At 42.9% G+C, this 23288-nt stretch overlaps 1 protein-coding gene across 1 annotated transcript; it reads right to left on the minus strand.

Moving 5' to 3' along the window:
• Positions 1-9804: 9804 nt before the first annotated feature.
• LOC137321374 (uncharacterized) lies at positions 9805-21611 on the minus strand. The gene is made up of 22 exons (XM_067983759.1): positions 21525-21611; positions 21388-21446; positions 21209-21301; positions 17911-18035; positions 17163-17303; positions 16579-16659; positions 15227-15394; positions 15006-15102; positions 14380-14597; positions 13457-13610; positions 12236-12450; positions 12047-12161; positions 11762-11967; positions 11569-11686; positions 11324-11493; positions 11146-11225; positions 10944-11071; positions 10605-10794; positions 10383-10527; positions 10207-10300; positions 10032-10133; positions 9805-9953 (listed from the first exon to the last, which is right to left on the minus strand). The coding sequence occupies exons 1-22, from the start codon at positions 21545-21547 to the stop codon at positions 9835-9837; spliced, it is 2841 nt and encodes a 946-aa protein (XP_067839860.1). The 5' UTR covers positions 21548-21611; the 3' UTR covers positions 9805-9834.
• Positions 21612-23288: the final 1677 nt, after the last annotated feature.

Below are 23288 nucleotides of genomic sequence, written 5' to 3' on the forward strand. Positions count from 1 at the left end.
ATTCCAGAGGGTGGGGTGAATGTTGATGAAGATGTGGCTGCCAATGCTGGGGTAAAGGGGTGACTGGATGCTCGACAGGCAGTCTGACAACATTGAGGCAGTGGAAGGGTTGAGAGAGCTGTTGGAGAGGTGGAGCTGGTTGCTGTCAGCATACATGTGGAAGCTAACTCATTGTCTGCGGATGATGTCGCCAAAAGGGAGCATGTATGAGGAGGAGAAGAAAGCCAAGGTTAGATAATTGCGGGACTCTGGAAATAATTGTGCTCAGACAGGAAGAGAATCATTGCTGGAGATGGTCTGGCTACAATTGGATAGGTGAGGTAGACCATGTCAAAGGCTGTCGATAGGACGAAGAGGGATAATGCATCACAATCACAGTCATAGAGGATTTGATTTGTGACTTTGGTTAGGGCCATTTTGGTGCTATGGCAGGGGAGGGGAAAAGGGAGGTGACAACATGTTCAAGGACTTTATAGAGAAAAAGGACATTGGAGATGGTTTGATAGTTTGCAAGAAGCTAGAGGTTGGGGGTGGGTTTTTTGAGGAGCGGGGATAAAGATGATTTTGAAAGGGAGAGCAACAGTACCTGAGGAGTGGGAATGATTTACAATATCAGCTAGCGTGTGGGTCAGGAAGGGAACTTGGGTGGTTAGCAGTTTGGCTGCACATCAAAGCAAAAAGTGGCAAAATAACTGAGGTGAATGGTCCTGATCTGATGCCCAAGCATAGCTGCAGTATAGCTGGAGAGCGGTGTGAAGTAACATTTCAAAAGTGCCCTGGCATCCTGTTGCACCTCTTCCTTGAATAGAATATTCTTAATATAAGGCAAAAAACAAGCACTCCTACTGCTCTCTCCTTAAAAGTTAGCTGCTGGAGGAGTAGGGAGCTTAGCGGTTATATCAAAGTAAGTGTGTGTAAAGCTCTGCGGCTGCACTTGAGCTGCTCAGATTCAGGTCTGTGTGCATTACAACAAGGCTCTGCTGACTGTGCATCACAGTTAGTGATGTCTGGCTCAGGACATTACCTGAAATATAATCATGGCGATAAACTCTCAAATAACTTAATGTTGAAGTGAAGTGTTTATGAAGGGATATTATCCATCATTTACCACCTTGGGGCTTGAAATACCTGCAGCAGCAGAGCCTGTCAATGGACCCAGTGCGGCAGAGGGGAAACAAACAAAGGGAAAACTAAAAAAGTGACGCCATAGTGAGGAGCGACGGAGCCTAGAAATTAGAGCTAATTGTTTATTAAGTATTAAGAACATAATTGCCTTTAGCACCGAGGGTAAGTCAGTGTAAGTGTTTAGTTTATTGTAAGTGTTTTTGTAGATATAGTGTTTAGTGGTTAGTGTGTTTTAGTGATTGGTTAAAGTTTCTTTTAGAGGTTAGTGTTTAAGTATCAGATAACCAGTAAAGTGACTTAAAGCTAAACAAACAGTTTAAATAACTGTTGGCTAACATGGCAGGACAGCTGGGGCCCATCGCAAGCACATCCTGTGCCATGTGGGAACTCCAGAACACCTCATGTGTCCTGGAAAACCACACGTGCAGGAAGTGCTGCCAAATGCTCGAGCTCGAGCTCAGAGTTTCTGAGCTTGAGGGGCAGCTGAGAGTTTCGTGGATAGCACATCTCAGGAGGTGGTCACCCTGCAGCTAAAGATAGTGGCAGAGAGGGAGCGAGTGACCACCAGACAGACTAGGAGGAATGAGCAGGCAGTGCAGGAGTCCCCTGGGTGTGTGGCACTCACAAACCGCTATTCAGTGTTGAATACCAGTGAGGGTGTTGACACCTCGGGGGGTGGGGTACAGTCAGGAACAAATCCACGGCATTGTGGGAGACTCAACTGCACGGGGTGGGGGGTGCAAGAAAAATGCAGCTGTTATAGGGGATTCGATACTCAGGGGAATAGACAGGCGTTCCTGCAACCGCTGACATGAATTGGTAGGGGGCTGGGCACCAGGAGGAAACATTAGAGAGGAGAAACAAGGTGCAAATAAGACTGGGAGAGACAAATAGCACTTGAGTAAAGAATAGTTCAGAAATAGGAGGGATCAGATGGGGGCAAATGCGAGGCAGACTAAGGTGAGATTGGAGTGCATGTGCGTAAATGTACATAGTGTGGTAAATAAGGTTGGTGAGCTGCAGGCTCAAGTTGCCAAATGGGACAATGATATAGTGCCAAAAACAGAGACCTGACTCAAAGAAGGGGAGTATTGGGTACTTAATATTCCTGGCTACAAGGTATTCAGGGAAGATAGGAAAGGAAAGAAAGGAGGGGGGTGGTGGCAGTATTGATCAAAGAAACTATTATAGCATTGGAAAGGGATAATGTAGTTTAGGGGTCAAAGACAGAATCTATCTGGTTAGAATTAAGGAACAATAGAGGAGCTATTAAGCTACTGAGTGTATACTATAGGCCACCAAATAGTGGGAAGGAGATGGAGGAGAATATTTGCAGGCAAATTACAGAAAGATGCAAGAACTATAGAGTGGTGATAATGGGGAACTTCAATTATCCCAATATAGACTGGGACAGTAACAGTGTAAAGGGCAAAGGGAGGGGGGAGGAATTCCTGAAATGTATACAAGAGAACTTTCTGGAACAGTGTGTTTCCAGCCCAATGAGGAAGGAAACAGTGCTGGATCTAGTTCTGGGAAATGAGCAGGTGGAGCATGTTTCAGTGGGTGGACATTTGAGGAACAGTGATCATATCATTAGGTTTAGAACAGTTATGGAAAAGAACAAGGAACAACAGTGAGTTAAAAAGTGATCTTGACCAGATAGATTGGAATCAAGAATTGGCAGGCAAAACAGTAATTGAACAATGGGAGGCCTTCAAGGAGGATTCGGTTTGGGTACAGAGTAGACACATTCCTACGAGGGGGAAAGGAAGGGCATCCAAAGCTAGAGCTCCCTGGATGACTAAGGATATAGAGATTAAAATGAAACAGAAAAAGGAGGCTGATGACGAATGTGAGGTTCATAATACATTAGAGAATTAGGTTGAATACAAAAAGTACAAAGGAGATCTAAAAAAGGGAATAAGAGGGACAAAGAGAAAGTATGAGAATAGATTAGTGGCTTACATAAAAGGGAACACAAAAGTCTTTTATAAACATATAAATAGTAAAAGGGTATTCAAAGGAAGCGTGGGACCGATTAGGGACAAAAAAGATCTTCTTGTGGAGGCAGAGGGCATAGTTGAGGTAGTAAATGACTACTTCACATCCGTCTTCACTAAAGAGGATGCTGCCATTGTAGCAGTAAAGGAGGAGGTAATAGTGATTTGGAGAGGATAAAAATAGATACAAAGGAGGTATTTAAAAGATTGGCAGTGCTCAAAGTAGAAAAGTCACCTGGTCCAGATGGGATGCATCCTAGGTTACTAAGGGAAGTAAGGGTGGAAATTGCAGAGGCTCTGGCCACAATCTTCCAATCCTCCTTATATATGGGGATGGTGCCGCAAGACTGGAGGACTGCAAATGTTGCACACATGTTCAAAAAAGAGGAGGGATAAACTTAGCAATTACAGGCCAGTCAGCCTAACGTCGGTGGTGGGGAACTTTTAGAGACAATAATCTGGGACAAAAAGAATTGGCACTTGGAAAGGTATGGCCTAATAAATGAAAGTCTGCATGGATTTGTTAAAGGAAAATTGTGTTTGACTAACTTGATAGAGTTCTTTAATGAAGTATCAGACAGGGTTGATGAGGGTAGTGCGGTTGAGGTTGTGTATATGGACTTTCAAAAGGTATCTGATAAAGTATCACATAATAGACATGTTAGCAAATTTAAAGCCTATGGGATTAAAGGGACAGTGGCAGCGTGGACATAAAATTGGCGAGGGGACAGAAAGCAAAGAGCACTGGTGAACTTAAGGGAAGTATACAGTGGTGTTCCCCAGGGGTCAGTATTAGGACCACTGCTCTTTTTGATATTTATTAATGACATGGACTTGGGTATAATTTCAAAGTTTGCAGATGACACAAAACTTGGAAATGTAGTAAACAATGTGGAGGATAACAGAATTCAGGAGGACATAGACAGACTGGTGAAATGGGCAGACACATGGCAGATGAAATTTAACGCAGAGAAATGTGAAATGATGCATTTTGGTAGGAAGAATGAGGAGATGCAATATAAACTAAATGGCACAATTTTAAAGGTGGGTGCAGGAACAGAGAGACCTGGGGATACACATACACAAATCTTCGAAGGTGGCAGGACAAGTTGAGAAGGTTGCTTAAAAAAAAGTGTATGGGTTCCTGGGCGTTATTAATAGAGGCATAGAGTACAAAAACAAGGAAGTTATGCTAAACCTTTATAAAACACTGGTTAGGCCTCAGCTGGACTATTGTGTTCAATTCTGGGCACCACACTTTGGGAAGGATGTCAAGGACTTAGAAAGGGTGCAGAAGGGATTTGCTAGAATGGTGCCAGTGATGAGGGGCTTCAGTTATATGGAGAGACTGGAGAAGCTGGGGTTGTTCTCCTTAGAACAGAGAAGGTGAAGGGGAGATATTTTTCAACGTGTACAAAATCATGAACGGTTTTGACAGAGTAAATAAGGAGAAACTGTTTCCAGTGGCAGAAGGTCAGTAACGAGAGGACACAGATTTAAGGTGATCAACAAAAGAGCCAGTGGTGACACGAGGAAACATTTTTGTATGCAGCGAGTTGTAATGATCTAGAATATACTGTCTGAAAGGGTGATGGAAGCAGATGCAATAGTAACTTTCAAAAGGGAATTGGATAAATACTTGAAGGGAAAAAATTTACAGGGCTATGGGGAAAGAGCAGGGATAGTGGGACTAAATGGATAGCACTTTCCAAGAGTTGGCACAGGCACAATGGGCTGAATGGCCTCCTCATGTGCTGTACCTATTATGATAGTATGATTTAGTTGTTCTCTTATGATTATATTGCATATTTGAGTTATACTGCAGTCAAAGTGAAACCCAAGCAGTGAGAGTAAAGAGCTTGCATTCATATAGTGCCTTTCATATCAATGGGACACCTCAACTTTTGAAGTGTAGTCACTGCTGTTAGGTCGTCAAATGCAGCATCCAATTTGTGTTCAGCAAGGTCCCACAAGCAGCAACGAATAAATAAGCAGTTAATCTAATTTGGTGGTGTAGATTGAAGGATACATCTTGTCCTGTATAACTCCCCTGCTATTCTTTGATTAATGTCATGGGATCTTTTATATCCACCTGAACAGGCAGATGAAGCCTTGATTTAATGGGATAGAATTTCGGCAGGGGTTCTCCAATTTCCTGCTGTAACATCAACAGAAACCCCAAAGAAATACCGTAAATGTCCATTTGTGCCATTTTCCAGGGTATCTGCTGATCTTCCACTGAAGTTACAGTGGGAGATCAGGGAACCCTCGCAAGAATATTACTCGAACGTCTCATCGAAAAGACAGCATCTCCGACAACGCAGCTCTTGCTGTACCACACTGTCAGCTTACATTATGTGCTCATGTCCTGAAATGGGACTCAAATCCAGAACCTTCTGAAGCAGAAGTGAGACTGTGACTAGTGAGCCAAACTGACACTACTCATGAATGCGGTTCAATGCTTCTTGCCTTTAGTAAAGTCTGTGGTCAGATTGCTAACCTGCTATTGATTTTTTCTTATGCATATGACACCATTGCATATCAATGCAAAAAATGTTAGTACAACTGTGCCAGAAGGGATTTTTATATGAAACAATATCAGCAATCTGTAATAAAAACAGAAAATGCTGGAAATACTCAGCAAGTTAGGCAGCATCGATGGAGAATGAAACAGAGTTAACGTTTCGGGTTGAAGACCTTTCTTCAGAACTGGAAGTTAAAGAGTTAACAGTTTTTAAGCAAGTACAGAGCCAGGCCAAAGTGGGGGGAGGGGGGTTGGGAGGAGAGAACAAAAGAGGTGAAATAGGGTGGAGGGCAGGAGTGATCAAATAACAAATGGGATGATGGTGCAAGGCAAGGAGAGTGGTAAAGCGACAAGTAAAGAAACAAAAGATGGGTCGAGGGGAGCTGTAAATGGCAACAGCAGAACCATTACCAGCACCCGCTGTCCAAAAAAATGGGCATGATGTGGAGATGCCGGTGATGGACTGGGGTTAACAATTGTAAACAATTTTACAACACCAAGTTATAGTCCAACAATTTTATTTTTAATCCCACAAGCTTTCGGGGGCTTTCCCCTTCCTCAGGCGGTCCACACATGTAAAAAGTGAATGTTTTTTTAAAAATTTGTTCATGGGATGTGGGCATCACTTGCGCTGCCAGCGTTTATTGCCCATCCCTAATTGCCCTTGAGAAGGTGGTGGTGAGCCACCTTCTTGAACTGCTGCAGTCCGTGTGGTGAAGGTTCTCCCACCAGCTGTTAGGGAGGGAGTTTCAGGATTTTGACCCAGCAACGATGAAGGAACAGCGATATATTTCCAAGTCTAGTTTGTGTGTGACTTGGAGGGGAACATGCAGGTGGTGATGTTCCCATGTGCCTACTGCTCTTGTCCTTCTAGGTGGTAGAGGTCGTGGGTTTGGGAGGTGCTGTTGAAGAAGCCTTGGCAATGGATGGGGTGCCAATCAAGCAGGCTGTTTTTTCCTGGATGGTGTAGAGCTTCTTGAGTGTTGTTGGAGCTGCACTCATCCAGGCAAGTGGAGAGTATTCCATCACACTCCTGACTTGTGCCTTGTAGATGGTGGAAAGGCTTTAGGGGGTCAGGAGGTGAGTCACTCGCCTTAGAACACCCAGCCTCTGACCTGTATGTAGTGTGAAATAGGTTTAGAAAGTTCAGTTATAACTGATTATTTTTCCTCCTTTCAGGTCGTAAGGGCCAGAACCTAAAGTAACTCTTGGATCCTAACCCACGCTCCTCTTTTCCCTTCACTTCACTTTCTTCTGACCCTCACAACTTCTAACTCGCTTCTTGTTGGTTTTAACCTTACCCTCTAACCATCCCCTTTCTGACCCCAAATGATTTGTTTTCAGCAAGGAACTTGGCTTCATCCCCTATGCCAGCACCTCAAATCACTTCCGAGATTGACATGACAGATCTTCTACCACATGCTTTTTAATCCAGGAGGCTTGACTCAACATAAATCTGTCCCCTGCTCCACTCTGGCAACCTCCCTCTAGATCATTTGCCTTCATCTTTGAGAATTGCCATGATATTGGATGCCTTAGTTTCTCCACTCCCATTAGCTAATCTCCTTTGCATTCATAGCTTTCCAGTCTTTTAATTCTTGCCCCATCATCTAACCTGACAAAAGGGGCACTGTTCTCATATGGTGGAAGGACCTCTACCTGGCTGAATGCTAACTATTAAATGACTCCTATCTCCTGCTACCAAACTGTAAACCATTTCCCTAGTTACCTCTCATCTCAATTGGAAATCTCTCTTGCTTCATCCACTCTTGTTCTCCAACTCTACAAGATTCACAAAAAGGACTGTATGCTATCCCAATGAGCTGAAAAAAACCCTAAAATTTCCTTTAACCTTTCATTAACTATCCTTCCAATTTCCAACTTCACCTGCATTCTGTGCCAAAAATGGTGAGCCTAACAGGTCTCATGTTATCAGTGCAAATGGTAGAGGAACTGCCAGCACCCAAAAGCCCATGGATAGTATGTGGGCAATTTCAAGTCTAATGATCAGCAGGTGCCATTCATTCACCACTAAGGGAACAATCTGGGCCAATGTCCTGGTCTCTGCCTTCTCTTCCCAGACTGCTTTTAATTCCTGGCAAAGGGCTTGCAAGCCCATTGCCCACCACAACCACCTAGATTATGGTTCTTATGGCACTTCCAGTGACCGACAAGTTCTTTGACCATGTCAGTTCCATTTCCTATGCCTCTGCTCTTATCCATTTGTCTCATAAAATGAAGAGGCGTCCTTTTGTCCTCACCTTCAATCACTCCAACCTCACCATAATCTTCTGCCATCTAAATGATACCACCAAGCACAACCTTGCCCATCTCATCCTAGGAACTACACATATGCTGTTATACATTTAAGACAATTATTTAAAAAAGATTGGAATCCTTTTGTAGTGGGATTTGACCAAGGAATTTAAGTAACTTTTCATAAAATGAGTGGGCCAATACATGTATATACACACACAATGTTTAGGTACCACTAATCAGATTTGGCTTAAGAGAATTTGTTCATGGGGCAAAAATACTTCAGCAATTTTTATGATTTTGCATTGGAAAGAATGTGGGCAGGGGTTAGCATAAAGTGATCATTTAATGGGTAAAGGCAAGAGGGAGACTTAGGCCTATTTTAATTGGACCAATAGGGGCAGCACTGAGTTGCCCTGATGTAACCTGCCAGAAGTATCCTTTCGAAGGGCACCACTACTACAATCCAATGTGTGGTCCAATTAAACTGAAATATGCTTAATAAAAGCAACAAAGTCCTATTTCAACAAACCTACAGAAAATTGTATGGTCTAATAGATACTTGTATAAGAAATAGGAGCAGGCCATTTGGCCCCTCGAGCCTGCTCTGCCATTGAGATCATGGCTGATCTGATTTTTACCTCAACTCCACTTTCCCACCCTTTCCCCACATTAAAAGGACCATTAGGCACTACAGGAAATAGTGTCTACCAGCCAAAGAGACAGAGTTGCCTTAGCTTGCATAGAATTGATCAATTTTGTTAACATCTCCTGTGGTGCCATTAACTAGGACAGCAAAAACAACCTGTAAACAAATAGTCAATTGGGATTAAATTGAAAGTTCAAGAATTGCTTAAAAAGTGTACTAACTATTTTATAATTCCTCCTTTCTTCACCCCTCCTTCCCCCCCCCCCAAAAAAAAATGGCCTCAGTGTCCCCAATCTGCAAAAGAATACAAAATCCTCACTGCTTCCTAATCACAATTGTTAGTCATTTCTGCTAGATAGCAATTAGGGAACACAGTAAAAAGCTCTGCTCAGGACTTCATCCAAGCAGTTTACTGCATCAGGTGCTTCTGGCTAATGTCATAACAATGACAAAGTACAGTAGTCATGATGTGGAGATGCCGGTGATGGACTGGGGTTGACAATTGTAAACAATTTTACAACACCAAGTTATAGTCCAGCAATTTTATTTTAAATTCACAAGCTTTCGGAGATTCTCTCCTTCCTCAGGTAAATGTTCAGGATCTCCTTGAAGCCTACTCATTTATACATATTGAATAATACATGGTGTTTACAGACTGCCCCTGCAACGGGCAGTTGCAGGGGCAGTCTGTAAACACCATGTATTATTCAATATGTATAAATGCGTAGGCTTCAAGGAGATCCTGAACATTTACCTGAGGAAGGAGAGAATCTCCGAAAGCTTGTGAATTTAAAATAAAATTGCTGGACTATAACTTGGTGTTGTAAAATTGTTTACAAAAGTACAGTAGCATAGTGGTTATGTTACTGGACTAGTAATCCAGAGGACTGGACTAATAATCTGGAGTCATGAGCTCAAATCCCACCACAGCAGCTGGGGAATAATTAAATTAATTAAATAATCTGGAAAAAACTAGTATCAGTAATGGTGGCCACGAAACTGCTGGATTGTAGTAAAAACCTATCTGGTTCACTAATGTCCTTTAGGGAAGGAAACCTGCTGTCCTTACTTGGTCTGGCCTATGTGACTCCAGACCCACAGCAATGTGGCTGATTCTTAATTGCCCTCTGAAATGGATTAGCAAACCAGCCAAGAAGGTGGCTCAACACCACCTTCTCAAGGGCAATAAATGCTGGCCTTGCCAGTGATGCCCACATCCCATGAACGAATAAAAAACCAGAGATACACTATTTAAATTAGAGATTTGTTTTTAATTAAGATCAATATAACCTGTTCATTTGGCATTTGTGACCAATAATTCCAAGAACAATAGAAGCAACAATTATTGTTACACCTCCAATCAGTAGCAATGGCCAGGAGTAGGACTTCACTGCGATATCTGATGAAAAAAAGCCAGACAAGTCAGCAAATATATTTCAAAATCACTGCTGGGACTAGCTCAAGGAAGGTTCTTCACCTGTCACAATCTTGCTTTCCAGTGTAGGGATTTCTGCCACGATCACCACTGCTCCTGATGATACAGATCCCTGCAGATTGTGCTCTGCACCTGCACTTCGACCTGCAGTTACACAGTTTGTCAGTAGCATGCAACAGGCACCACCACAAGTTTTATTCCAATCTTAATACCTTACCCAGCCTCTGTTTTCCTGGTATACATTGACCAGGGCAAAGTTGCCCACTTACTGGGTCCTTCCTGCACAAGACTACACTGCAATGAAAGTACACCTAAAATAAAAGTACAGCATTATTATAGCAGGACATTATGTGGAAAGCACTGACCAACATGTTTATCTGAAGCAATCCTCACCTGTCCCACTATGGTATTCAGGTTGCCCACAGTAAAAGCAAACATCTTGACCTCAAACCTTTTGTAGTGAGTGGGGTATCTGACCCTCTCATTACTGGTTACTGGATGAAAGATGGTCATATGCACATCAGCCTTGTTCTCACAGCTGTTTAAAAAAAGTTAGTTAGTTATTCAAGTTAATTAGCTCCCCACCTTCTCCAGAAAGAAGTGGCTCATACTTGCCTTTTGACAATGATTGGCCATTGTGGAATATCATTTCTGTCTGGTGATGCAGTTGCCCAGCAATCTTGCAAGAACAATTCAATTTGTGGATCTTCTATGTGCAACAGTTGCACTTCAAAGTACAGGGGATCAGTCAGATACTTCACTACTGGATAGTCACCTTCTTCATACAGGTTAGAATACAACACATCTGCAAGAATCCAAGCCAAAAAAAAGTGAGCTCTTCCTATTTCAACATCAAGCAATCTTGGATATTCACTCATGATTGCATACTGGACATGTGGGGTACAACTATTTTAAAATGGAAGCTAGTATAGAACTGTAGTTTAGGAGCTTTACCTTTGGAAAGTTGCATAACTAAGACAATAGGTCCATATCCAGGTACAACAGCTGGCAGAGGATTTACTTGGTGTTCAAACTGAATATGCAGGGAGTCATTTATGTGGTAATGACAAGATATGGCAAGCCTAAAAAAGGAGCAAACATGTTATTTACTATTTATATACCCACAAAAAGGAAAGGCCTTTGCTCAGATTCTTACCGATATATTGGGTCACCAGTTGGTTCTGATTCTCTGAAGTACACCACTTCATTCTCATAGATCATGTAATTCTTCTCAAACTACAAGAGAAGCCAATTAGTCAATTACTAGATGCTTGCTGAGCCCTTCCTGCAGCCTCCAGCTTATGTCACTCAACAGAAGGCCATAGTTAGCTTACCCTTCTAATTGTGCCACATGAGTTGGCAGAAAATTCAAAGACAGCTTTGAATTCATCACTCTCCTTTGGCTTGCAGCTTCTATCCTTCAGCATCATTTTGGCAGCATCTATTCCCAACAATGCTTCAAGTTTTAGAACAGTAATGACCATTCTTCCATTTGGCAAACAAGCTAAGAGAAGAAAAAAAAGTCAGTATATCAACATGCAAGCCAGGCTTTGGATATGAGTGAAAGCAAAGAGCTTACTTATGAAGTCTGCTGTAGAAAAGCTGCAGGAAACAGAAAAGTTGGTCAGCACATCCAGGGTTTTATTATCCTTCAGTCTGAAGTCAAATCTGTTTCTAAGGCCTTGGTTATTCATTGCCTGTAATGAAACCACAATTCGTCAGAATCAGCTCAAATTAAAAGCCAAAAGAGGGACTAGGTAAAAGCAGCTTACCTCATGGACAACTTCAGCTGCATCATGTGGAACAACAAGTATTAAGTGGGTACCATTATCTCTCAGCATATAACCAGTCTGCTCAGCAGAGTGACAGGTCAACTGTACATTGCCAATGAAAGGAATCCAGTACTGATCCAAGGTTCCATGGGTTATCACCAGTGTCATGTTTTCTTCATCACAAAAGCCATTTGCCACAGGAAGTACTAAAGTAAACACAGTATTATTTGAAGCCTTCAAAGAAAGCATTCCTGCCTGAGTGGGCACAAGGGGAGAAAAACTTACCTATTTTATGTTTATGGATTAAACGAGCTGTATGTGTGAATATTACATGTTCTGGTACCACAGTCAGGGTGTAAATGATGTCAAGGGTGTATTGTTCAACACCATCTCCTATATACTAAAAAGAAAGCAAAGAGTCAACAACATTTCAGGCCATGTAGGAACCCACATTTCTCACCAATATTCCATTACCTTTCGGTCTACAACTGGTGACTCCATTGGAACTTCGAGAATGAAGATTCTATTTAGGGTGGTCTCATTTGTGGTAGTCCAGTTGTACACATTAAATATCTGGTTTTCTTCATCCACAGGGAAGGATTGAGAGCCCAGAGTGAGCTTTTTTAGTTCCACATCAGGAAGAAAGTTGCCGAGTGTGACATTGAATAGCCATTGCTCAGGAATGGTATCTGGAATAGATATAGAAAAGTTGAACTCCAATCTGGAACACATTTATGTCGCAGCATAATAAACCCATTTAAGTCACAGGTGTGTGAATTGGTCTTTATCTGCATGAAACATCAATTGCCCATGCAGTGAACAAGTGATGTAACCGAATTGATCAGCTTGGACTGATACTTGATGCATTACTATAAACAAGCACAGAAGTGTGTTGGAGCAGAGAGTTAGAAAAAGGCATTTTCACCTTTGGGGCCTGGATTTTAATCCATCCAGCATGATGGGAACATCTGACATCCATATATTCAACTGCAGCAGTTTTGATGGGGACAAGGGCATTTCATAGTAGTGGCAGAGACAGGACACATGCAATATTGACTCAGGTCACACTATTTGCCAGTAGCATGAGATTGTGGAAGCAGGCATTTTCTCAGAACTCCCATGAGCCCAAAAGGATTCAAATGGCTGTTTGGTTCAGAGCCATGCACTATGGATTACTAATTTACCATGCCATTTTTGTTAGCGGACAAATCAGTCTGCTTGATCAGCATATCAGCCGCTAGTTTAAAAATCCATCCTTGGTATACAGTGATGCAATGTGAACTAACAACAATGCTTCTTTGGCAGCACCTCTCAAACCTGTGACCTTTACCAGCTTGGAAGACAAGGGCAGCAGGTGCATGGGAACACCTCCTCCCAAGTGACACACCCCATCTTGATTTGGACATACAGATCCATCATCCAGGATTTTAACCCAGCAAACTCCCAACAGCATTGTGGGAGCACCTTCCAAACATGGACTGCAGCAGATCAAGGCAGTCCACCACCTTTTCAGAGCAATTAAGGATAGTCAATAAATGCCAGCTTTGCCAGTGATGCCCACATCCAAGGAATTAATAATAAATTGAAAGATCGGACTTTTGCATGTATGATCCAGATCATGTAAATTTTAATAACCAAGAACATCCCATTTAGGAAAGATTATATGCCAGTTGTATTTAAGACGACACTACATACCATCAGTGAGAACAAGAGGCTGAGGAATAAAGGGAGTGGTGACTGGATGGATCACATTGATTTTATTCCATCCCCATGCCTCATCTTCCCACAGGTGTTCCAAGAATAAGTTAATGCTGTATTTGATACCATACTGTCCATCCACCACATGGCTCTGAAAGCAAGGTAACAATTCAGCTATTAGAACGGAGTGACATTACATCAGAATTTAAACACGGATAACAGACAAATGTAAATTGTTGCTATTTTCTTCAGGTTCAGTCACAAACCACTCTTGTAAGTGAGCCAGAATTCTAGGAAATTTCTAACAAGGGCCAAAAAACCTTCCACTTTTTAAGCTTGCTTGTTTAAGTCACATTCTCAACTTCAGATTGAATAAACCCTTCACTGCCTGCAGCTTAGGCAAAAGTCTGTTTACTGTTGAATCTGGCAGTTAATGACCAGAAATATGATATGCTATAGCCTTAACAAGGCTTCGGGGACATGACAAGATAGTTGAAATCAGCTACATTAAGCTGCAATGTAAAGTGGACAGAGGAGGGGGTGGTTAACTGTCTGTAGAGTCTCTGCCTTGCTTAATTTCAACAAAATAGCCCTAGATTTAAAGATGACTGGGTGATAAATAAACCCTGAAGAGCCAAACCCACATTGTGGGAATTGGATGGCTTGCCTTCAGACAGAATCTGCTGGTTGCATATCAAAATATGCAAGGCATTTCCAGAGTGAACATTTTGTATCTCTGCTTCCAAATATACAGAAGCCAATACCATAATAGCAACAATCATAGATTTGCCACATTTACAGAAGGAGTTTTCTTCAAGTAGGTACAACATTGTGGGCTGCAATCCCTGTCCAAAGGGTATCTATTGTGGAGAATATATCTGCTTTCCATCAGCAATGCAAAAATCTAATTTGTCACCAACCTTATAGTATCCATCCTGTGCTCCAATTGGGACTCTTATAGCAAGAGCAGTATCATTTTTATTCAGGGTATAATTTCTTTCTGCCATTCTTGTAGGACCCAACTTGATGCCATTTACTCCCATGGAGGTGTTGTCCTGATGAACTTCACTGGTCACAATTGGAGTGAAGATTCTTGGCACTGTCCAGGTGATTATATTATCAGTGAATGTAATGCCATCTGAAGTGGGGGAACAAAAAGTTTTGTTGATTTGACAGATTGTACATTTAAAAAAAAATGTGGCTTCAATTATTCCAGACAGAATGCAAACAACATTCTGAAAGCAATGGATGGCTCCCCTACACAGTGCATCAAGAGTCCAGTACTATAGATGGTGACATTCTTGGATAGTGACAGAAAATGGCTTGCTTTTTTAAAAAAAGTGTTTATTTTATTAAAAAAAACAGGCTGACCCCTAGCACAGAAATTGGAAACTCTGCCCAGGTTAGTCTAAACAAGGAAGACACTTTTGCTTTAAGTTGTTATAGAACTGGATCCAGTTTTGCATGGCTTGATCTATTCATTCCGTAGGGACAGGAGGGTGAAGAATGTCTGGTGCAACTGAGAGCATAATATGCAAGTTCTTACCAACAGGACAAGCCACTGCTGTATCAATTAGCAGAATCACCCAATGCCGTTTGTAAAAGCTGGTCGATCGGATTACAGACAAGGGGACACCTTGGACCTAATTGGAAAGGGAAATTTACATGAAAAGCCAAAATATTTCAACTCCTACCTATAGGAATGCTTCAGTCAAGAATTTTGGGCCCAAAGCACCACTTGAAGGAGAATAGGATTAGTGAACTTACCAAGACTATTTGAGCCTCATTTGCATGATATGGAGCACGAAGCAAAATACGAGACACTGTTGTGTTGATGCCATAGCCTCTCTCATGTGCTTCTTTCACAGTCATACTCCTTTTACCACCAGGGACATGAAATACCACTTGCCATATTCCACTGCCTGCACTACTTGCCTACATGAACAGTAGAGACCACAAAAGGGTGGATGAGTCTTTCCAGTTAAGAGGAAAACTATAGAAGAGAATCAGAAGTACATCATATCCAAGTCAAATATGTGGAGATCCAGAAGTTTAATTTTCCCTAATTTGAATGTTACATTGAAATTACTGGCAATCTTTCTATCTAACCATCAGATTGGGATTAAAATACTACACATGTTGGCCAGTTGAAAATAATTAGACCATGAGATAGGAGCAGGAGTACACCATCATGTGGCTGATCAGATCAGATCACAATTCAGGAATATAGGAATCTAATGAGGAAAAGGGACCAGTGATTGTAGTCAAATCAGATGGGGCTGAAGGAGATCGGAAAGGAGTCAAGAGATTTTTTACATTTTTCAGGACAAGTTACAAGCTTAAATTCTCTGGACATGACCTTTGGCATGCTTTGTCAAAAGGCATGCCAAACAGCTGGCAATAAGCCTGACTCCTCAGTTTTATTGCTAATTGAAGCAGCAACCTTACTCAAGAATTTAATTGGAGAAGGCCACTACATTGCATTTTTTGGGGGATTCAAGACAATGTGCATTTTACAGGGAAAATTATTGACTATGGTGAAACGCCCTTAACAGGGAAAAAAATGCTCATGCCACACGACTTCATGGTGGGGAACATGTATTGATGGATGTATGGCAGAAAAATACAAGTCCCCTTAATCTACAAGATGGCTTAAACAGCATTAAACTACTTGCTATGAGGCGAGGAGGAAAAAATACAATTAGGCTGTTGACAGCATGCAATACATTGCACTTCAATGTTTGTGCATGCATTGGTTGTCCCTCCCTCAACTTATCTGATTTCTTCCAGTTCTGAAGAACTGGATCTAATCTCCCCACAGATACTGACTAATTTGCTGAGTGGTTCCAGCATTTTCTATGCATGTTTCACACACATCAGTTAAATCAAGGGTCCAGGTCAAGTTTTGATTCTCATCTTTTAACCCAATGTGAGGCCAAGATAAACAGATCTAATAAAGTCTTCCCATCTCATATCAGGAGATGGTCAAACCATACAAATATGTTCAACATTTACAAGTGCAATATAGAGTACTGGGAGTTCAATTTCCCTCCATTCCAATATTGGAAAATCTTTAGTACAAGTTTCTGAGAGTGAGGGAAAAGAAAAAAGCTACTTACTTCTGGCAATACTAAAGCCCAATCTTCAGCATCTTGGGCATAATCCTCCTCAATGGTTGGTATATTTCTTTGTACGGAGATCTGGGCATGATTGATGGCAAGACAAAGTTAGTGAATCTTCAACCTGGTGTAATAGACCTTTGTAGTTACTGAAACAAGTTACATGCCTACAGTTCCAGTAGAGTCACTGGGAAAATGGGAGGAACACTCATTGCCCAAGTTCAATAAAGTCACCTATTGAAATCCAGGCACATGGTCTATCAGGCAGTTTAGTGGATTAGGAGGACACATTATCTTCAGAAAGAAGACAATTCTATCCACGAGAACCCACTGGATATACACAACTTGGTAGTTAGTTTTTGTTTATTAAATCAGAAACATTGCCCATCAGCTTAATTTACAACTAAGACATCAATCCTGATGCAAGGATGTATGAGCCAATGTGGAGTATTTGACCCAGAAGCACACACACAGATTATAAATCAGTGATTTGTATTTGAAGTGTTGCATTAATCTTGAAGCCTCCATTCTCAGTTTTGAAATATTTGACAGTCTGGACAGATATTCAGTATTGCTGTCTTTACCTGCATGTAGTTTTCTTCACAGAATATTTCCCTTGCAGCCCATGGAGAGTACATACAAGACAGAGTTTGAATATATGTTGAAGCTACTCCATCAGTTCCTGATACTTGTACTTGTATAGTGAGGTTGAATTGCTCATCATTCTACAAACAAATTGGAAAGGTGATCAATGGTATCAAAATACAGTTGGTGAACCATTTCATTATACATTTAAAAGCAAATCAGCATTACATTTTGGCTTGTGTCAGTGACTGTTCTCAAGCACGAAGGACTCTATTGGAGTAACAACCCTGGAAGAGCTTCATTAGGCACTCCCACACTAAGGAGAGCACATAACTCCCATTCAATATCCCCTATATTGTGAATTGAAGATGTCCATCTACATCCTCCTTTAATGCAGTACACACTGAACCGCAAACATCATCTGATTCCAGTTGGAGGATATCCTTCCATTCGGATGTAGGGCTCTGGTGATCTTGCCATCCCACCCACCCCTATGTCCACTGTTCTAGGAAAATATGCCTCCAAACAAGATTCTTGGTGAAATTTAGACAGAATTTAAAAACAGTTCAAACTTCAGTAGCCTGCATTTGCCTTGAAAAATGCATCCAGTAAACATATTAAGATTGAAACAAACAATAGCAACATTTGCATCTCACTGGACCATAGGTCAAGGCAAAGCAATAATTTTTTTTTTAAACACATGTCCTTTGCAAATCTCTCCACACTAGATTTCCAAGATCTACTTACCACAATATGGACACAACAGCTGAGGACAGAGGCACGGAATTCAACACTCCAGTGATCCACAGCAATCGTATAACCACACTGGGATGCAAATCTTGGTGTGACAGGAAAGATATAACCAGACTGATCTGAGAAAGCAAACCAAAACAAAGTTAGTCTCCAAACTGAATTCTATGTGCACTTATTGTTGGTGAATAGTCTGCAAATCAGAAAGCAAGACTTAAAAATGGGGGGGGGGGGCGGGGGGAAGAAAGTGATTTCTTCCTTGAAAAAAAAAGGGTGCACTCCCTATGCAGTACAGTATTGAGAAACTGTTGTATCAGCTGGTATGGAACTTACCATCCCCAGAAATGAGGGATTGTATTGATCACAAATGAATAATCATCTTGGAAGCCAAGTCAATTTAGGATAGCATATCCATGCCAACCAAGAGTAATCATCAAGATAGTTATCAATCCACCAAGACTAAATCCCCTAAAACAAGCATGACTGCAGAATACCTATTGCATCATACAAACTACATTTTGCCTATTGAGCTTGCCAGGTGTAGTATGTATCTAATTTAGGCTCAAGTCTGTTCAAATTAGACAACTACACACAAATGTTATTTTAATCTTTATGACAGCCTTCTAGTAAGAACAAATCAGAAATATGATCATAGCAGTAGGACACCACTACATTTCTGCTAGGAGCAAACCACCAACAAAAGAGATCTGTTCTGGGAGCTATAGCAGTCATGGCCACTCTTCTGGAGAATGTCATAGCTCCAGACTCCCTACTGTTGCAACCCTCCTTTGTTTCTCAGCTTCACTTTCACAAGATCACCCACCTTCAATTTTGCAGTGTTTTAACCTCAAGTGCAACTTACTTCACTACATTGTCATATTAAGAGATATCAAATCTCAACTCTTGGAAAAAAATGTACAAAACAGATTGAGCTACTAACTACTGGTCAATGACTTTTTAAAAAAAAAGTCAACCAGCACCTCACATCTCAGAAAAAGAAATCAAGTGAACTGAATGCATCTTCATGAAAAAGTTGCATTACTTATAGCTATAGTGGCACAGGACCAAGCTTCGATCCCCCAGCATACAGATATTGGAGCTAAAGGTGATTTGGGTTTTTCGTATTTCAGAAGTTTAACAATCCAAGGCTATATTAGCACGATTACTGCACATGCAGATATTGGAGTGATCTTCAGTTTAGGGTGCAGTGAAAGAGTTACAACTCCAGATTGTGGGACCTGAGCCGGTGCAGATAGATGGGCTCGATGTTACCAGGGCTGCGGGTTCGCGGCCGGCGAAATCAGTCTGCCCCCCGCGCAATCGCAGCCTAATTGGATCCACTTACCTGGTCTTCTGGGTTCCCCACTGCTGATCTGCGCTTCGGGCAGACTGCGCAGTAAGCTCTGTCAGCTGGAGGTGCTCTATTTAAAGGGGCAGTCCTCCACTGACTGATGCTGCAACAAATAGCAAAAATTACAGCATGGAGCAGCCCAGGGGGAAGGCTGCTCCCAGTTTAATGATGCCTCACTCCAGGTATCAATGCACAGGGTGAGGAGGAGGGGAGGACAGATCTCTCCCCCCCCCCCCCCCCCCCAGCAGACAGGAGGAAGCGGCCTACCTCTGCCACCAGGAAGGCCTGGCTCGAGGTGGCAGAAGAGGTCACCTGCACCACCAACATATTACCCACCTGCATACAGTGCAGAAGGCGCTGCAATGACCTAAGTAGGTCAGCCAAAGTGAGTACACTTACTCATTCCCCTACACTCCATCTGCCACATCACCGCCCCCACCCCACATCTCCTTCTGCACTGCCAACACTACTCTGGCACATCACCCCTCATACCCACTCAAACTTCATCTTACCTGCACTTACTCACCTCACCAGAACTCATCCCGCCACTACCACTCAACCCAATCCTCATACTCACCCTCTCATGCATCTGTTTCACTGTCAGCCTCACTCAACCTGCCACTACCTGTGCTGCAGCCACAGGGCATGCATCACATATGTGCAGTAGGAAGCATAAGGCAAACATGTCATGAGAAGGATGTTTGAGGGTTTGTCATGGTTTTTACTTATATTTAATTTCTGACCAACTCACATTACATATTATATTGGCACCACTACTGCCACATCTTTGCAAATCTTGTCTGGTTTGTGCAATAATGCCCTTTCCTGAGGATCAAAATGAAGACCCATAACTGATGCCACCCACTGTCACTGCAGAGTGGGTGTAGGTGTATTTGCAGGGCTCTTTTGTGCAGACGACAGAGACGTCGGTGATGTCCTCGGTGGCACCCTGGAAGGATGCGGAGAAGTTGTTGAGGGCAGTGGTGACTGACAACGACAGGTAAGAAGATGGCGCTCAGGCCAACCAGGAGCAGGTCGGAATGCAGGAGGCTGCAGATGTCCACGACTACATGTAAAGTGACTGAGCCTCCGTGTGCACTGCTGCTCAGAGAGGTCCAGGAAGCTGAGCCTCGGTTTGTGGACCCTGTGGTGAGGGTAGTGCCCTCTGTGACGCATCTCTCTGCGGTTGCCCTCCCTCCTGCTGTGCAGGTGGATGTGTCAAAGCACTCTGTTGTGGAGCTCCACGTGGCAGAGGTGGCCGGCGAGGCTGGTGATGCTGTTCGCCCGCCGAGAAGGTCATGACTGCAGCTACAGCGGCCCCCAATCCAGAAGATGTACATCGGAGGGGGTCCGCAAGGTAGGTACATGTCTCTGGACCCTGGGGTAAGTGTGCAAGTTGGTGCATTTTATTGTTAGGAGGGTGGTGGAGGCCAAACTTTGTCCAAAGTGACAGAGTGGCCTCCTGCAATGAGCAAGGGTCCCCCCCCCCCCACCACCACCACCTATCAAATGGACCTTTGCAGCTGCCACAGGCTGATAGCTACAACACGTCCATTTCAACTGGGAGTGTTTTCCCAGTATGGGAAACAGTCCCAGTTGTCTCTGAAATCCCACCCCTCCTCACATATTCCCTTAATCAGGTCTGTTAATGACCTGAAATACCTGAGTAAATATTGTCAAGTGGCACCCCATGTGCTTTAATTGCCTGCGGGAGTCCCACATGCGGGGCTGCGCGTGCACGTCAGCGGGGAACCCGGAGTGGGCGGGTTGGAGCAGAGCTCCCGACCCGCTCCGGAATTCCCCGATTTTCGGAGCCCCGCGCCAGGAACGCACCCAATAGCGGGTGCTAAAATGAAGCCCATGGTTCCGCCACACCACCACCGGGTCCAGGAGCCGAGTACCGTTAGATAGAGACAGATTCCAAGATAACGGCGCTGAACTTACCAACAACGTTAATCTGCCAGAACTTCCCTGCAAGAAAGTGCTTATTCAGTCCAACCCAAAAGACACTGTCGCGGCATTCAGTCTTCAGAAAACCTACAGAAAGGGATCAGGGACATTCCTTCACTATCAACACAAGTGAATGTGACAACACAACACATGGGATCTGCACGATATCTGACCTGGAGGCGCAGTTTGCATCCATACTTCAGGGACTATCGCAGCCACCGACAATATGAACCTGTTAAACAAATGAGCAACCTTTAGAAAGATGAGAAATCCACTAAACAGTACAACTTTGACATCGCGAAAAACGTACCCAAATAACAGGACACGCGCCATAGTACGAATCCCGCCCCACTGCCCAGCCCGTGTCTTTTGCTGCAGTCCCACCGCCACTCAATAAATGAAATGGTCCAAAGCACCCAGAGGGCGCGCGCCATTTATACCGGGAGCCGAGCCCGGACTGAGCGTCACGCGCTCGTTAGTAGCAGCGCGAGCACCTGGCGCTGACTCCGGGGAGCCGCACAGGAGTGAAGCAAAGTGAAGCTCATGAAACAGTGCAGAAACATAGCCAAGGGCATAACTCCACATTTCATAATATCAAACAATGACTAATTTGATTTGAACAGTATACCAACTACTTGCATTTATATACTGCCTTTAACTTTAAAAAAGTCCGAAAGTTCTTGACAGAAGTGTAATAAAAGAAATGGAAACCAAGCCAGAGCAGGCGCTATTCGAAAGGTGGTAAAAGAGGAGGATTTTAAGCAGGATCTTAAAGGGGGAGAGGGATGTGGGGAGGCAAAGATCGTTAGAGAGGGAATTCCAGAATGTGGGGTGAATGCTGCTGAAAGATATGGCTGCCAATGTTGTGGTAAAGCGGGTGACTGGCAGTCTGACAACATTGAGGCAGTGGAAGGGTTGAGAGAGGCTTTGGAGAGGTGGAGCTGGTTGTTGTCAGCATACATGTGGAAGCTGACTCATTGCGGATGATGTCGCCAAAAGGGAGCATGTTGATGAGGAGGAGAAGAGAGCCAAGGATAGATCACTGGGAGACTCTGGAAATAATGGTCCTCAGTAAGGAAGAGAACCATTGCTGGAGATGCTCTGGCTACAATTGGATAGGTGAGCTTGACCATGTCAAAGGCTGTAGATAGGACGAGGTGCTATGACGTGGAGGGAAAAAGGGCAAGGATTTGGAGGTGACAATATGATCAAGGGCTTTGTAGAGAAAAAGGACATTGGAGATGGGACAGTAGTTTGCAAGGACATGGGGGTTGAGGTTGGGATTTTTGAGGGGGGCGGCGATGATGATGGTTTTGAAAGAGAGGGTGACAGTACCTGAGGAGTGGGAATGATTTACAATGTCAGCTAGCATGTGGGCCAGGAATGGAACTTGGGTGGTTAGCAGTTTGGCTGCACTTCAAAGCAAAAAGTGGCAAAATAACTGAGGTGAATGGTCCTGATGAAAATACCCAAGCATAGCAGCAGTATAGCCAGAGAGCAGTATGAAGTAACATTTCAAAAGTGCTCTGGCATCCTGTTTAGCCTCTTCCTTGAATAGAATATTCTTATTATAAGGAAAAAACAGGCACTCCTAATGCTCTCCTTAAAAGTTAGCTGTTGTAGTAGCGAGCTTAGAGGTTATATCAAAGTACGTGTGTGCAAAGCTCTGCGGCTACACTGAGCTGCTCAGACTCAGGTCTGTGTGCATTATAACAAGGCTCTGCTGACTGTGCATCACCGTTAGCGATGTCTGGCTCGGGTTATTACCTGAAATATAATCGTGGCATTAAACTCTCGAATAATTTAATTTTGAAGTGAAGTGTTTTTAAAGGAACATTATCCATCATTTTCCACCTTGGGGCTTGAAATACCTTTTATTTAATTTTTCTCTTCTTATTAGCATATTTGAGTTATACTGCAGTCAAAGTGAAACCCAAGCAGTAGGAGTAAAGAAAAGAACTTGCATTTATATAGTGCTTTTCACATCCTCAGGACACCTCAACTTTTGAAGTGCAGTCACTGTTGTTAGGTAGGCAAATGCAACATCCAATTTGTGTACAGCAAGGTTCCACAA

The sequence above is a fragment of the Heptranchias perlo genome, chromosome 5, assembly GCF_035084215.1.
Source record: "Heptranchias perlo isolate sHepPer1 chromosome 5, sHepPer1.hap1, whole genome shotgun sequence".
Lineage (NCBI taxonomy): Eukaryota > Metazoa > Chordata > Chondrichthyes > Hexanchiformes > Hexanchidae > Heptranchias > Heptranchias perlo.